The sequence below is a fragment of the Acomys minous genome (assembly GCF_964271855.1).
Source record: "Acomys minous genome assembly, chromosome: 5".
Classification (NCBI taxonomy): Eukaryota; Metazoa; Chordata; class Mammalia; order Rodentia; family Muridae; genus Acomys; species Acomys minous.
Window position 1 is genome coordinate 119,079,518 of NC_140494.1, and position 17,104 is coordinate 119,096,621.

At 37.8% G+C, this 17,104-nt stretch overlaps 1 protein-coding gene and 1 pseudogene across 7 annotated transcripts in view; one reads left to right on the forward strand and one right to left on the reverse strand.

Moving 5' to 3' along the window:
- MYO9A (myosin IXA) overlaps positions 1-17,104 on the forward strand; it is a 173,646-nt gene that overhangs the window by 62,714 nt on the left and 93,828 nt on the right. For all 6 annotated transcript variants that reach the window (XM_084782524.1, XM_084782527.1, XM_084782526.1 and 3 more), the window contains 5 exons: positions 1,233-1,349; positions 4,477-4,611; positions 7,938-8,059; positions 14,628-14,769; positions 16,849-17,044. In XM_084782524.1, the coding sequence (XP_084638650.1) occupies positions 1,233-1,349; positions 4,477-4,611; positions 7,938-8,059; positions 14,628-14,769; positions 16,849-17,044 (712 nt within the window). The remainder of the gene's footprint in view (positions 1-1,232; positions 1,350-4,476; positions 4,612-7,937; positions 8,060-14,627; positions 14,770-16,848; positions 17,045-17,104) is intronic.
- Positions 9,188-10,023, reverse strand: LOC311597923 (small ribosomal subunit protein uS19-like; annotated as a pseudogene). The gene has a single exon. The product of its transcript is annotated as a small ribosomal subunit protein uS19-like (transcript).

The following is a 17,104-nucleotide window of genomic DNA, read 5'->3' on the forward strand; positions in this document are numbered from 1 at the left end:
CTAGCCTCTCCCCTCTCCTCTCTCTTCAAATTCATGACAGTGTGCCTGATTCAACTTCTTGAGTGCTGGGATTTACAGTGTTGAGCCACTAGGCCTGGCTTTAGGTTGTTTTCTATATTCAGAATCTCTTGAATTCATAGCCTCCCCTGCCATGTGTTCCCATGTGTATGCATATTTGCATGCATATGTATTTTTTTAAGCTTTACTTTTTTTTGAAGTAAGGTCTCAGTGAAACCTAGAGCTTTCTAGGTACTCAGCTTGCTAAGTCCCTGTCTCCTCCTTCCCACATGGAATTACCTGAAGGCTGACATGCCCATCCCATGTTTATGTGGGTGCTGGGTATCTGAACTCCTGTCCTCTTGCTTTTCTAACAAGTTATTTAACCGCTGAGCCAACTCCTTTGTCTTGCTCCCACTCTTCCCTCCCACCTCACCCCACAAATTTACACTGCTTGGATAGTACCAAGAAAGTAGTGAACCGGGAGAAAATATAAATTTCATAATCCCCCCAATTAAGAGATTGTTACTGTGCGTTGGGGTGAAACACTGCTACAGCACTGTAGATTACAAACTGAAGATGGCTAGCAGAATCAGTGTGATAGTGTTACGGCTGTGATTTAAGAGTGTGAGAAGTCCACAAATGGTAATGTCCTTTTTTGCTGCCAAATTTATTTCTTTTATCTATTCTTCCTCCTCCTCTTCCTCTTTTTTTTTTTCACCCTCCCCCAACCCCCAGGCAGGGTTTCTCTGTATAGTCCTAGCTGTTCTGGAACTCACTGTGTACACCAGGCTGGCCTTGAACTCAGGGATCTACCTGCCTCTGCTTCCCAAGTGCTGGCATTAAAGACGTGGAACCACCCTGCCAGGCCAGACTTCTTTACTAACCTAGAATAGTCTCTCTCATTGTAGTTGGTATGGTCATTTTTTTTCCCTACTTCCCATTTACCACCTTTATTTGGGAGAAAATATGCCCCAACCATCAGTAAAAAATGCTTTGAACTGAGCAATTCATACATTGTTTACATTTCATGGCAATTTTTTCCTAGAGTTGGACTAAATTAATGAATGCTTATAGAAAACTTCAATTATAGGCTATTTAAATTGAAGAAAAACTAGTTTCTAATTTAATAATAGGTTTTTCTTTTGAAATGATCACAAAAACATTCGTTACTGTTTCTTAGTGAAATTATTACCATTCTACTTTGCACTCATAATTCTCTTTGTGTTTTGTAGGCTGTGACAGTGAGAAACTCGATGGCTAAGTCTTTATATAGTGCTCTGTTTGACTGGATAGTGTTTCGTATTAATCATGCGCTTCTGAATAGTAAAGATTTGGAACACAATACTAAGGTAAAGATCTGTTGTATTACATTTTACCTGAGACTATTTAATAAACTGGTGAGTACTTGAAGTTTTAGGAGATACTGTGAACATGTTAGAGATTTAGTTTCATGCATACTGCAAATATTTTCTCTTAGTTACTTTTAAAATATTTATTGATGCTATACATTTGTTCGTCTATATGTGTCATTCTGTCTTTATAATTTATGTATTAACTTACATAGGAAGGCTTCTTTTAATCCTAGTTTATAAAATTTTTAGAATTTAATTTTTTTCAAATAACAACTTTTGTTTGCTTGGACTTTTTTCTTTGTTGTTGTTTGTTTGTTTTATTTTTTGAGACAGAGTTGCCTTGGATGTCCTGGAACTCACTATGTAGGCCAGACTAGCCTCTAACTAACAGATCTACTGGCTTTGACCTCCTGATTGCTGGGATTAAAGGGGTGTTCCACCGTGCCCTGCCTTTTGTTTGTTCTTTTGCTAGTAATTTAAAGACAGGATATTGGAGTTTAGGCATGACCTAACCATTCTCCTGCTTCTTCCTCTCGAGTTATAGGTGATTACTACCACACCCACCTCTGGCATTTATGTGACAGATTATATACATATAGTTTTAATAATTTCAGATTCATTTTTATTTTTAACATCCATTATGGTGACGTTTACTTAATCTGATTCAAAAATGTCATCTTTATTGTGTAATCCTACTGACTCAAAAAGTATTTTTTAATATTTCATGAATTCCATAATTATAAATTTAAATCCCAATATTATTATTATTAAATGAACTTATTTGTGAAGGACATTACTTCATTTTCTTATACGCGTCTAGGTTTGTTTGGTTTTTTTTTTGTAACTAGAATTATGTAAAATCTCTTGAGACAGTTTTCGAAATGTCTGTTATGTTTATCATTTTTGTTTGCTTTCTGTATCTGCTAGCGCCAATGGAAAACTTCCCATTTTAACAACAGTTTGATATTCCTGTTAGAATGAGATTGAGCTTGGGGTAGTGGTGCATTTCTGACAAGAGTAACTTAATACTTTATTTTGGTTTATATTATGAGGGTACAGCCTTCCCTTGTGGGTAAGTTAGGCCACCAAGGGCTTGAGGTAGCTGGTCACATTGCATCTGCAGAAAGGAAGCAGAAAGAGTTGGATTCTGGTGTCAGTTTTCTCTCTCTTCATTGTATTCACCCTGAGACACCACCTTTTTCCCCTCTTACCCAGCCAGTGGAATAGTGAGGCCCACATTCAGTGTGGTCTTCCCACCTCAGTTACACTCTCTGGAAATGCCCTCACAAACAGTCCCTGAGACCAGTCTCTTAGGAGGTTCTAGATTATGGCAAATTGACAAGGAATATTAACAGTCAAACTTGGTAAGAGATATTAGGGTTGAATCTGAGTCATCTTAGCAAGGTGTTAAAAGTAATTCTTTGAAGTCAGATGTCCAGAAAGAGAAGAGTAGACATCTTTGTCCTCTATTAGCTGGAAATTGAGCACTATTTCAGATACTGAACACAAGGAAATTAGTGAAAAAAATTTTAGAACTAATGAGTGTTTTAAACTTAATTAATTAGTTAATTAATTTTACAAAAGTCTCCCTGTGATGTTTATGTTGGCTTTGGACTCAAATTCTGCTTCTGTCTCTAGACTGCTCTTTTCCTTACAAATATTTATTTGTCTATTTATCTAGCATCTATTTGTTTATTTTGTATGTGTGTCTGTCAGGAGGTCAAAGGAAACTTCTGAGAGTCAGTTGTCTCCTTCCACCAAGTGGTTCTACAAGCTACGATTTATTTAGGTTGTCAGGTTTGATGTCAAATGCCTTTACCTGCTGAGCTATTTTGTGTACCTGCTAAATTAGTACTGATAGCAAAATTGTTTATTTGTGGTTGAGATCAAATTAAGAAGAATTACATAGTTTTCTTGTCATAAACAGAAATAACTTTATCCTACTGATCTTTCACTTAGGTAATCCTTTGATTTTGTTGTTTCTGTCCCCTGGTAGGACTTAGGAATGTTTGAGTTGAGGGATATCTTTGCTTTCTCAAATTAAGCTAATAGTTCATTCACCCTGTACTTTGTATTTTTGATACTGTAATACAGAAATTACTTGTTAGGATTTGTATTATTAAATAAATAATTACAATAGAAAAAAAGCTTACTTTAGTTATTTGTCTATTAGCCTTAAAGCCCCAAAATATGAATTTTCTAGATAGTTAAAAATATACAAATACACTGCCATGGATGAGTTAAGGTAATGTCTCTCTCATCCCCCTCACACCTAAAATCTACATCTTTATCAGTTCTTAACTAATTATTATTTTAAAAGTTGAGAAAAGTTGTTAAACATGGATGTAAATTATCATATGGTAACTGGAACAGGACAATACGGTCTGTTATAGTTACCATTGTACGTGTTTTACCCTCTGTCATAAGGCAGTTTTCTAAAAATCCATTCATTTGAATTCCAATGGTTAATAAATATCCATGTATCTAAAATGTTTCTAACAAATGGGTGTCATTACATATATTATTTCTAAACTTAAAAATTACATTTTTAAGTTGGGCATCGTGGCACACACCTGTAATCCCAGCACTCAGGGAGGCAGAGGTAGGTGGATCTCTGTGAGTTTGAGTCAGCCTGGTCTTCAAAGTGAGTCCAGGATGGCCAAGGTTATATAGAGAAACCTTGTCTGAAATAAATAAATAAATAAATATTAAAAAAAATTTTTTAGGGGTGTGTGTGTGTGTGTGTTCATTCGTTAGTTCGTTTGATGCTCACATAGGCCAGAGGTTCAGATTCCCTGAAGTTATTGTCACTGACGATGTGTCAGTCACCTGATGTGGGTGCAGGGAACTGAAGGTGGGTCCTTTGCAAAAGCAGTATGTTCTCTTTAATTGTTGAGCTATTTTTCTAGTCCCCAAATATGCTTCTAAAATTAGAATGAAGTACATTTTCCTATTACAGTGATTTTACCTGATAATTTACAATAGCGATAACAGATGTTAATCATTGTATATTTTATTTGGATACTAGACAGAACCAGAACTGTTGCAGAAAGGGTATTTTATTACTTGCAGTATTAGTAAATTGGAGATTTGTTTTAAAATAAATTTTCTCTTGCTTATACAGACTTTGTCCATTGGAGTTCTTGATATTTTTGGGTTTGAAGATTATGAAAATAACAGTTTTGAGCAGTTCTGTATTAATTTTGCTAATGAGCGTTTACAGCACTATTTTAATCAGCACATCTTTAAGTTGGAGCAAGTAAGTATCTAATAAATATTTGTATGTTTGCCCTCATGCTTAAACTTTTGAATCATTGTCATAACTGTTTTACACCTTGGATTTTGAACCATTCCTAAAAAGCCAGTCAACTTGCAGACTGCTGCTAAAAGTATTGCTACCAACCCTCCTGCTACGAGGCTCTCCTGGGCACCATTTCCCAGCACTCTTTGACCTTACTGTTTTCACCTAGAGCACCTAGGTAAGTGGATGCCAGGGCATTCATTTTATCCCCACAGATATGTATCTTGGCAGTCACAGGCACAGTTCTATATGTGACCATTTTGATGTCAGCAGGACCCACGAAAAGCTATTCCCACATATGTAACAAGCTCTCTCACTCACTGAGGTTAAAGGAAACACCCATTCAGTACCATGTCCATGACTGCTTTCTCTGGTTAAAGGTATAGCAGGAGCATCTCAGTAGAAAGAGACTTTGAACTTACTTCTTGGTGCCTTCAGGACTTTGTAGGAATGAGTCCACGGTCCCAGCCTGGGCTCCTGGCTTGTCTACTACGGCTGTCATCTCAGACAACTGATAGGGGCTACATCTCTTGAGCTGCCTTTTCCACCCTGCTCTTCTCAGGGCAAGGAGCTTGTTGAAGCTTTAAGGCCAGGTTCAGTCTTCACCTTCTTCCAGCAAAATGGAATCTTTGTGATTTTTTTTTTTTTGGGGTGTGTTGAGGGTGCAGTGCAGTAATGGACAGCCCAAGAATGGCAGTGTCGTACCACCAAGTGGGCTCAGACATTGTTGAGCCTGTATAGGAGTTGATTCACATCCTTTATGTTTCTATAGGATTTACCCTCTTGGGTACTATTTAAGCTCCTTCAGTTGCTTCCAAACTATTAGATGTCACCCTGTTTGGCTTGCTTGAAGGAATACTACTTCCATATCCTACCTGCCTCCCCTTCCAAACAAAACAACAACAAAAACAAAGCAAAACCTTTTTTAATTTTCTGCTAAAAAACTTCATGTTTGGGTCTAACCTGCCATTCTTACTATGAAACATGTCACCACGTCTCCATATCCCCTATTTACTTATTCGTGTGTATTTATAAAATAGCAATAATTTCTAAAGAGTAAACTTTGGGAAACAAAGATACTAGATTATTTTCCTTAAATCTAAAACTTACTATTTAGGCCAGCTTATTATTTATATTTCTATTGTAGCACAAATGTTCAAAAATGAATGAAAAACAGTGAAATTATTTTAAAGTAGGTGAATATAAATAAGTATATTACTAAATTTGACAAAGATAAAGACTCATAGTTTAATGTTTAAATAGAGCTAAGATACACACAGGCAATATCCCATGCAAAAATTGTGACATCTTTGTATTAACTGGTAGTTAAATATTGATAAGTTACAATGCATGTTATAACTTCTAGAATATTCACAAAATAGTAAATGATTATAAAATTTTCCAAGTTAATGAAGATTATAAGCAGAGCAAAAATAACCAAGCAATACAAAGAATAATAAAAGGAAGTATAAAAGAAGTACCTGAGACTGGCGCATATGGCTATTGGAAGGGCCTGGGCAACAAAATGAGAAGGAATACTGAGAAAACAGGATAAATGGACAAAAGGATAGTAAGGAGCCAGTGAGTACACTAAGCGTAAATGAATTGATTGCTTTAGTAGCTAAAAATCATCAGACTGAAAAACAGCAAACAGTTTATTGAAGCAGTCCAAATGTTAAACACAAAGCTAAAAGTAAAATGGTATAAAAAGGTTTGTGAAACATTACTAAAAAAGATTTTAGTGTTATTACTAAGTTTAAAAGGAAATATCTCATAATGCAAAGAAGATCAGTTCTTTAGTGTACAGTCCCAAATTTATAGGTACCTGAAAAAATACCTTCAAATACATGAGACAAAAATTAATAAAACTAAAATCAGGAACATATACTTGAAATTGTAAATGAGATATTTTGACTTGCTGTCTTGAATAATTTAATAGGTGGGTAACCATTGCTCTTTACCTTGCATGTCAGTATGCCAGTTTCCCTGGACTTAACTGATTATTGAGATCCAGGTAATGATATGTGGAATAGGGAACCACATCTGAAGAATTCACATGGAATACTTAAAAATTAGTGCTTTTGTTGTTTTGGAACATAAAGTAAGGGTCAGCTTTCCAAACATTAACACCAGGTGTTGGTGGGACATATCTTTAATCCCAGCACTTGGAAGGTAGAAGCCGGTAGATCTCGAGATTGAGGCCAGTCTGGTCTACAGAGAAAGTTCCAATACAGCCAAGGCTACACAAAGATACCTTGTCCCAAAACAAAAACAAAAACAAACAAACAAACAAAAAAAGAAAAATTCCCTTTTAAGGCTGGGTATATAGTATAATGGGAAAACACTTGTTAGCATGTGTGAAATCCCCAAAGTTCAGCACCCACTGCTGCCAAACAATTTCTCCCAGAAAACGAAAACCAAGTAAATATACTTCTCAGTAGTTTAGAAGATGGATAAACTAGAAACTAGCCACAGTTAACCAGCATGCTGTGGGGTGTAGCTGATGTTATACTTAGTTTTATACCTGTCAAAACATTTTTATGCTAAGAATTAGTGATCACTCCCAAAACCTTGGAAAATATGTTCAGCAAATGATATTGGGGAAATAATTCGACTCTTAATTACATCAGATGAAAGAAAAATAGCTTGGGAATAAACCTGATCAAGGAAATGAAAGACAGGTACAATGAGGTCTTGAAAACACTGGATAAAGGAACTGGAGGCACTAAAAAATGGAATGAATGGAGGAATTACTATTGTAAACATAGCTCTACTGTCAGAAGTGTGATGTAAATTCAGAGCAGTCACCATCAGTCACACTTCATAGAAATAAAAACCCTGAAATTCACACAGAAGTGCAAACGACCCCAAGTAGCCAAAATGGTCCTGACCACAAAGAAGGATGCAAGAAATACCACTAAACTTGATTTCAAGTTATAGTAAAGAGTTATATAAAAAAAATGGTACTAGTACATAAACACACATGTCAAGCAGTGTAATAGGCTATATGACCCAGATAAAACCATATGCAGCTGCAGCCTAGTCAAAAACCAAGACAAAGCCGGGTGTGGTCGTGCACACCTGTAATCCCAGCACCCAGGACGCAGAGGCAGGTGGATCTCTGAGTTCGAGGCCAGCCTGGTCTCCAAAGTGAGTCCAGAACAGCCAAGGCTACACAGAGAAACCCTGTCTCCAAAAACCAAAAACCAAAACCAAAACCAAAACCAAATTTTGTTGTCATATTTTCTGCAAGTTAAGTAAATTGATATTTTGTTTTTTTCCAGGAGGAATATAGAACTGAAGGTATCAGTTGGCACAACATAGATTATATTGATAATACTTGTTGCATAAATCTTATTAGCAAAAAACCAACAGGACTGCTCCATCTTTTGGATGAAGAAAGCAAGTGAGTATGGTGCTTTTCAGTTTCATAAGTGACCATTGTGCTTTTTGAGTACTTCCCCTTTATTTGAGACAGGCTCTCCCCACTGTGTAACGGTGGCTAGATTGGGACTAGGCCTGTTACAGCCCCAGGACAGCCTCAAAATCACTGTAGTTCTGATTCTTAGGCTCCTCAGTGCCAGCTTTACAAGCATGTACCATCAACTAGCCTATGCCTAAGTAAGGATAAATACTCTAATAATGTTTCAAATAAAGTCTTAAGGGTTCTTCTTTATGTGTCTGGAAAAAAGTACACATATCTGTGTAAATAGACTGCACTTTACTGTTGAACAAAGTTTTTCCAGATTCTTCTTACAAAGTTTGATGTTAAAATTTTTGATACATATTCGTTATTCAGTTTTTGTTTGTTTTTTTGAGATGGGGCTCCTGAGTGTAGCCTTGGTAGATCTCTGTGAGGCCAGCCTGGTCTACAAAGTGAGTCCAGTACAACCAAGGCTTCACAGAGAAACCCTGTCTTGAAAAACAGACAAAAAAAGATGTTATAGTTAATTTTATACCTATTAAAACATTTTTATGTTAAGAATCAGTGATTGGTGGCTGGAGAGGTGGCTCAGAGGTTAAGAGCACTGACTGCTCCTTCATAGGTCCTGAGTTCATTTCCCAACAACCACATAATGGCTGATAACCATCTATAATGTGATGTGATGCCCTCTTCTGGCCTGCAGGTGTACATGCAGCAGAGCATTGTATACATAATAAACAAACAAACAAACAAACAAACGAATAAATAAATAAATCTTTAAGAAAGAGAGAGAGAAAAGAAACTTAAAAAAAAATATCAGTGATTGCTCTGCAGACCTTGGAAAATACGTTCAGCAAATGTAGTTGAGGAAATAATTCGATTCTTAATTACATCAGATGAAAGAAAAATATCTTGGAGTAAACCTAATCAAAGAAATGAAAGACAGGTACAATGAGGTCTTGAAAGCACTGGATAAAGGAACTGGAGGCACTAAAAAATGGAATGAATGGAGGAATTATTATTGTAAACATAGCTGTACTGTCAGAAGTGTGATGTAAATTCAGAGCAGTCACCATCAGTCACTCTTTTTGTTTTTGACTGAACACAAGTCTTTATTGGCCACCGCTATTTGAGGGGGATGAAGTGGGAAGGGTGGGTGGCTCCGACACTAGGCCCACCGTGCTTTACTGGCTTGTAGGTGATGGAGAACTCGCCCAGGTAGTGGCCGATCATCTGGTTTGATCCCCACCTGGTTGAAGGTCTTGCCGTTGTACACGCCCACCATGCTGCCCACCATCTCGGGCAGGATGATCATGTCCCTCAGGTGGGTCTTCACCACCTCCGGCTTCTCCATGAGTGGAGCCTCCTTCTTGGCCTTCCTCAGGCGCTTGAGAAGCCAGTGCTGCTTGCACCGCAGGCCAGGGCTCAGGCGCTGCCTCTGGCGGGCGCTGTACAGTTGCAGCAGCTGCTCATAGGACATGTCCAGCAGTTGGTCCAGGTCCACGCCGCAGTAGGCGAACTTGCGTAAGGTCCACTTCTTCTGCTGCTCCACTTCAGCCATCTCGGCGGCTTCGAGGAAAAGCAGTCACTCTTCACAGAAATGAAAACCCTGAAATTCACACGGAAGTGCAAACTACTACCCCAAGTAGCCAAAATGACCTCTGCCTCCTGAGTGGTATTTCTTTATTCTTGAGAATTTCATACATGTATACAATGAAATACGATTATAGCTACTATCTCTTTCTCCTCCAACTCCTTCCATATTATCTCCAAGAGTCCTAATCTCATGTCCTTGCCCCTTCCTTCACTTTGTTTGTTGGCATGGAAGAGCCACCTCTCTCTGCCTCCTAGCTGCTGGGATTCAAGGAGTATACTACCACACTCAGCTATTGTTTTGTTTTGATTATCCACGATGTCTAGTTAGTTCTGCCCACAAATGCATGATTCCCTACTGCATCATGGGAAACCTATCAGTTAAAAGATTTTTCTTCCTGTCTCTCTTGCTAAATAGCTGGGTCTGCTCCTGAAGTTGAGGTCTCTGCCTCCTGAGTGCTGACATTGCAGGAATACAATAACTCACTCAGCTTTTAAATTGAGTTTTATTTATTTATTTGCATTTTTTGAGACAGGCTTTCTCTGTGTAGCCCTGGCTGTCCTGGCCTCGCTTATAGACCAGACTGGCCTCGAACTCAGAGATCCACCTGCCTTTGTCTCCAGAGTGCTAGAATTAAAGGCATGGGCCACCATGCCCGGCTCATGCTTGGCTTATTTATTTACATTTTATTTGAGGGTGGAGTATATGTGTGTTATTGTGCTTGTATAGAGGTCAAAGGATAACATAAAGGAAGAGTTTCTTTCTTTTTACCACATGGGTCCTGGTGATCATTGAAGTTGTTGAGCTTAGAATCATATGGTGCCCCATATTTGACCACGTCTCCTGGATGGGGAGACCTGGTGGCACTCAGAGGAAGGATAGCAGGCTACCAAGGAGAGACTTGATACCCTTTGAGCATATACAGGGGGAGGAGGTCCCCCTCAGTCACAGTCATAGGGGAAGGGAGTAAGGGGAAAATGGGAGGGAGGGAGGAATGGGAGGATACAAGGGATGGGATAGCAATTGAGATGTAATATGAATAAATTAATAAAAAATATTTTTAAAAAAGGCAAGTCCTCAGGGGGGAGGGGAAAGAATCATATGCCTTTACCCACTGAACTATCTTACCAGTCCTTGAATTTTTATACAGAAATTGTGTTTGCTTTAAATTGAATAATAATTTTTTTTTTTTTTTTTTGGTTTTTCGAGACAGGGTTTCTTTGTGTAGCCTTGGCTGGCCTGGACTCACTTTGTAGACCAGGCTGGCCCCGAACTCACAGCGATCCACCTGCCTCTGCCTCCCGAGTGCTGGGATTAAAGGCATGCGCCACCACACCCAGCTTAAAATGAATAATAATTTTTAATGTCACCCCCCCAAAAAAAACCCAACAACAATAACACATATTTGTGAGTGTTTTTTCAATATATAAGACCTTGGGAGAACCTTTCTTTTTAAGTCTACCCGGCTTCTTTAGAAACGTTTTTCTCTATTTCAAAGAAAGGAAATTTTATCATACATTGTTAAAACCATGCTGAGGGTTAGGAAGTAAATAAATTGTTACTTACAGACAGCAAGCGAGTACCTTAATAGAAGAGTGGAGCATTCTACCTGAGTTGTAGTTGCTGGGGTTTGGAATTGCTCACTCCGTTTACCTTCATTATGTTTTCTGAGTTAGGAACATTGCACAATTAAAAGGGAAATTGATTTTTACAGTAGACTTTTTGATTTGAAACAAGTAGGATTAGAATTGGTGACAGTAGTGTAGAACTGTAGCTTCTTCTTCAGACTGTAAGAGTAATCATTTTTTCTAGAATGGCTTTAGAGTTTTAGAATGAGCTTAGAAAGAAGTTTTTAGTTCAGGATAGTATGTGAATGCAGAAGCCAGCCACAGTTACGAGAAAAATGGCAGTGTTGAAAACATACAAAAGGCTGGGTGGCAATTGTGCTCTCCTTTAATCCTAGCACCCAGGAGGGCAGAGGCAGGCAGATCTCAGAGTGAGTTCGAGGACAGCCAGAGCCACACAGAGAAACTCTGTTTTGACTCCCCTCCCGAAAGAGAGATGGGGCTGGGGGTGGGGGGAAACATATGAAGCCTGCTCACATTTATTTAATCCCTGTAAGGTGGCAGATAGTGTTTGGTGCAATTATTAGTAGCATTTGATTTTATTAGCACTGCTATACCTAACATTATGTTTATCTTATGAACCAGTTTAGAGAACCGATTATTAAAGCTTATGTGGCTTGTTTCAGGACACTGCAGAACCGCTATTATAAGCTAGGATGATCTGAAACCAGTGGCCATTCTCTTTCCTGATTCTACTATATGAATATTAACCATTTTTGTTATAATTTTGAATAATTTTTACACATTAAGATTGCTATTTAGAGGCTGGAGAGCTAGCTTAGAGGTTAAGGGCACTGACTGCTTCTCCAGAGGTCCTGAGTTCGATTCCCAGCAACCACATGGTGGCTCACAACCATCTGTAATGAGATCTGGTGCCCTCTTCTGGGCTGCAGTTATACATTTAAAAAAAAAAAAAGATTGCTATTTAGCATTGTCCTAACTAAATCACAACATTACTCATTATTTATGCTAGCATTAAACTATTTTCTCAAAGATTCCTCTTTTTCTGTCTGTCAGACTGTTTATTTGAAACTCCTAGTAATTAGTCACTTTCATCATTGTGATGAAAATACCTGAGGAAAGAAAGATAAAAGAAGGAAAAAGTTACTCTGGGTCTCAGTTTTTAAAAGTCTTTGATCTGTTTCTTTGGCTCAGTTGCTTTGGGCTTGAGGTCACTCACCCCAGGACATCCTAGAGGCAGATCGATTGGGTGAAGTTGGGTCCTAGTGACCCACTTCTTTCAATTAGGCCACATCTCCTAATAGTCTGTTCAGTTGTGAATTCATCATGACCCTGTCATTCTCAAACACTGCTGCATTGAGGACCAAGCTTTAAATATACATGTCTTCTGGTAACATTTCATGTACAAATCGTAACTCTTTGTTCCTGGTTCCCAAAGGCTCATGTCTATCATAAAGCAAAGTAGTTAGAGTACTCCAAGAGTTCCTGCAGTTTAAATAGTTTGAGCTTTATCTGAAAATTCAAGTCTAGAAGGCAACTTTTAGTTGTGATATCTTATAAAATTAAAAATGCAAATTGTGAGCTGGGCGCAGTGCAGTGGCACATGCCTGTTATCCCAGCACTCATGGAAGCAGAGGCAGGTGGATTTCTGTGAGTTCAAGACAAGCCGGTTTACAAAGTGAGTCCAGAACATCCAAGACTGCACAGAGAGACCTGTCTCAAAACAAAACAAAAAAATATGCAAGTTATGTCCATTGAACATAGAGTGGTAAGGGCAGGCACAGGATCAACATTCTTATTCAGAAGGGAGGGATGGATGGGAGCATAGAAAGGAGAATCCAGGCCAAGGAAAACTGAAACCCACTAGGGCAACATTAAATCTTGAGCATCCAAATCTATTACCCAAGTCACATGCTGGTATAATCTAAGCTCTCCTGTGTTTGTACAGCTCCACCTTCATGACTTTGCAATCTCCTGCTTTCCTGGCACTTCTCTGAGGCTGCTTGCTTATTGGAGATTCTTCTATGTTTGTGGCATTGCCAAATTCCTGGAATTTTGACTGCTACTTGGTTTTATTCATAGTCCTCTTCTGGGTTTCTGACTGCACCGTCTCTCTGGCTCCCCTAGCCTTCTTATAAAATCTGGTAGAATCCCTTACAATCCCACAACTCTTATATTTTACATGTTTACAAAAACCTGCATCACCTTGATGGCATTAATAACTGCTTTTGGTGCAAAGTTTACTGTTGGGACCCGCTCATCCTTGGCTGTGGTACGCTCTTGAGTACTTGGACAGTGGTCATAGGCAAATGAATCTTGGGGAAACAGTTTTCCAGGAGGCCCTGTTTGAATAAGGAACGAGGAGCTCTTTTACACTCTTGAACTAGCAATTTCCCAGAAATTCCTGCAGTGCCCCGATAGTACCATGTAAAACATGAGATGTGGTCTTTTCCTGCCTGAATTACAAGTTTATCAATTCTGTCTTGTGTCATTTTTGGTGCTGATCTCCACAGTATGACAAAAAGTAGCCAACATTATTCATCCCACAATCTGAATGTTCGTCTTCAAATTTCCTCCAAGATTAAATAACTGAAGATTTTAAAACTCAGCTTTACAGAAAGTTTCAGGGTATGAACAAAATATAGAAGAATTCTGTTTCTAGGACATAAGAAAAATGATGACACTCAGTTCCCAATATAACCCCCTCCTCCTTGTCCAGTGGGAAACTTTGTTCAACATTCTGACTTTCTTAGTTCCACTAAAATCTCCAAGTGAGCTCTGTTTTACCATTCTAACACAATAATTGGTGTAGATTAGAAAGTTACTACCTATATATGAGAAAATAAGAAAAAACCTATTGAAGACCAAGAGATTATTTCATTTTTGAAACATATTGACCCTCAAAGAATATATATGATTTTGGTTTTATTTTTCTTTGGGCTATCCACTATTGCTGCACAGTGCAGCTTTTAAATAACAAGTGACTTGAGCTAACTTCTCAGGCTAACTGTAAAGTGATTCCTCATGTATACAGTAGGATCCATAGTTCTTTAGCTTGTTTCAAGAGTGATTATTTGTGTATGGTAGCACACACCTTTAATCCTAGCATTCCGGAAGTAGAGGCAGGCAGATCCCTAGGAGTTCACAGCCAGCCTGGTCTACATTGCAAGTTCCAAGGCTATGCAGTAAGCCTCTTTCCCACCTCCTAACCCTGTCCCTCCCCCAAATAAATGAAAAGACTTTGATTATAATCTATAGGTAAAACTCTTCATAAACTGTATAGTATATTAGCACTGTAATTATAATGTACTTTATAATGGTATATAAATGACTACATCTTTCTCATAATTTGTTGCCTCCCTCAATTCAGCTTTCCACAGGCTACAAACCAAACATTACTAGACAAATTTAAACATCAACATGAAGATAATTCTTACATTGAGTTTCCAGCTGTGATGGAGCCTGCTTTTATCATAAGACATTATGCTGGAAAAGTAAAATATGGAGTAAAGGTCAGTAAATTTCTTATTCAATGTGGTTTTAGAGCAGAGGTATATCTTTTAAAATATAGGACATTTAAATTTTTTGACAATTTTATATATGTGAAAGTTGTTTCTTAAACATCACCGTCCCCAAACTCTTCCGTCAGATGTATGTTACTATATCTGTCACACTGCCCTCTCCTGTAGTTTTTGCAGGCTCTGGATCAGTAGTCTTTGGAGACATTTTGTAAGGATAGAACTAGAGTTGAGATCTGCTTTTCAGTGTGGTACCATTTTAGATAATGCTTCTTCTGCTTTCCTTGTACAGATGAATCTATCAGTCCATTTTAGTGAACTTTTTAAATCTAGAAAAACTGATACTGTCTATGTGTCTCAAACTCATTGTTCATCTTCATACTTCATTTTTTTCTTTTTTTTCTTTTTTCTTTGATGATACTCATAACAGTGTTTTTGAAGCTTCTGTTCCAAGCACTATTAGGTAATTGTGAGCTTTCTTTCTTTCTTTCTTTCTTTCTTTCTTTCTTTCTTTCTTTTCTTTTCTTTCTTTTTTTTTTTTTTGAGATAGGGTTTCTCTGTGTAGCCTTGGCTGTCTTGGACTTGCTTTGTAGACCAGGCTGGCCTTGAACTCACAGAGATCCACCTGTCTCTGCCTCCCAAGTGCGGGGATTAAAGGCATGCGCCACCAGGCCTGGCTGAAATGGTGTGTCTTTAAACTCAAAGCCTGTCTCCAGTGGCATAAACATAGTACAGCAAGACTACACCTCTTGAACCTACCCAAACACCACCACCAGCTGGGAACTAAGACTAAGGGGATATTTATCATATAGTATACACACACCTGTTTCTGTGATGTTTGTTTATGTTATCATGTAGATTCAAACTAAAAGATGATTTAAAAGGTGTAATTATATACTCATTGAAGAAACTAGATAAATGATAGAGATATTACGTGAGATAAAAGGGATATTTTACAGTGATAAAAGTGTCCAGTTCATGAAATGTTAATCAAAAGTTGTTTATATCAAATAATTTTGATTCCAACTATAGGAAGCAGAAAGAGACCAAAAGTAGCTATAGGGTTGAGAATGTGGCTGTGTGGTAGAGTTCTTGCCTACCATGTGTGATGCTCTAAGTTTAATTCCTAGCACTGCAGAAAGCTATAACTAAATAAAGGTGGCTGTAGATAATCCAGTGTTGTGCCACAGGGTACACACACAAATATCAAACAGACAAATTTGGCAGCACTTTAAAAACAGGTGACCCAGTTGCTTGCCATAACAATAACATAGGCAGTTACTGCATATTTATATATTAATCAGAATTCTTCTAATCAGTTGATGAATCAATTCAGAAAATCACAATTAAAATTACTTGCCATTTTATTAAGACATATTTTCAACTGAATAGTTAGAAATACACTGTTTTAAAGTTTGTCTAATCCACTTAAATCATTTAAGAGAAATGCTTGAGAAGAAATTTGGGTAAAAAGTTGAAAAGTAATTATATCAGATTTCATCTCAAAACACTTGGAAAAGAGTACATTGAACTCAAATGAAAGATGGAGATGATGAAGATCAGAAGTTAACACAATAAAAAGAACCATAAAGAAACTGGTAAAGCTTCTGGGCGTGGTGGCACATACCTCTAATCCTAGTGCTTCAGAGGCTGGGGTAGTAGGGTCTCTCTTGAGTTCAAAGCCAGCCTGATGCACCAGCCAGAGCGACATAATGATAGCCTGTTTCAAAACAAACACCACCAAAACTCAATGAAGTCAACAAAGTCTAATGTTAGTTCCATTTTAATACATTATAAAACAAACTCTACAAGCAGAATAGCAGATACTAGAAAAGTATATAAATTATAAGTATAAAAAATAAGAAAGATACTTCATTCTTCTGTATTATTTATTCTCTGTACAGCCTCAGATGTTTATAAAATACCAACTGGCTGCTACCATTACATTTTCAATTCTTTTATCATTGAATGAAATTCAGTTCTATAATCTCTGTTCATCCACCATTCAAACCTAGTATCTTCTTCATTTTAATAGTCTTTTTTTTACAAATAACATTAGTACTTTTTTCATAGGATTTTCGGGAAAAAAATACAGATCATATGCGTCCAGACATTGTGGCTCTTCTGAGAAGCAGCAGAAATGCCTTTGTTTCTGGGATGACTGGAATTGATCCTGTAGCTGTTTTCCGATGGGCAGTTCTCCGAGCGTTTTTCAGAGCCGTGGTTGCTTTCAGGGAAGCTGGTAAAAGACACGTTCAGAGAAAAAGTGGTAAGCCATTTCTTGCTAGTATTCTGCCATGATAATACTTTTTATTTTGTTCTTTTTTTT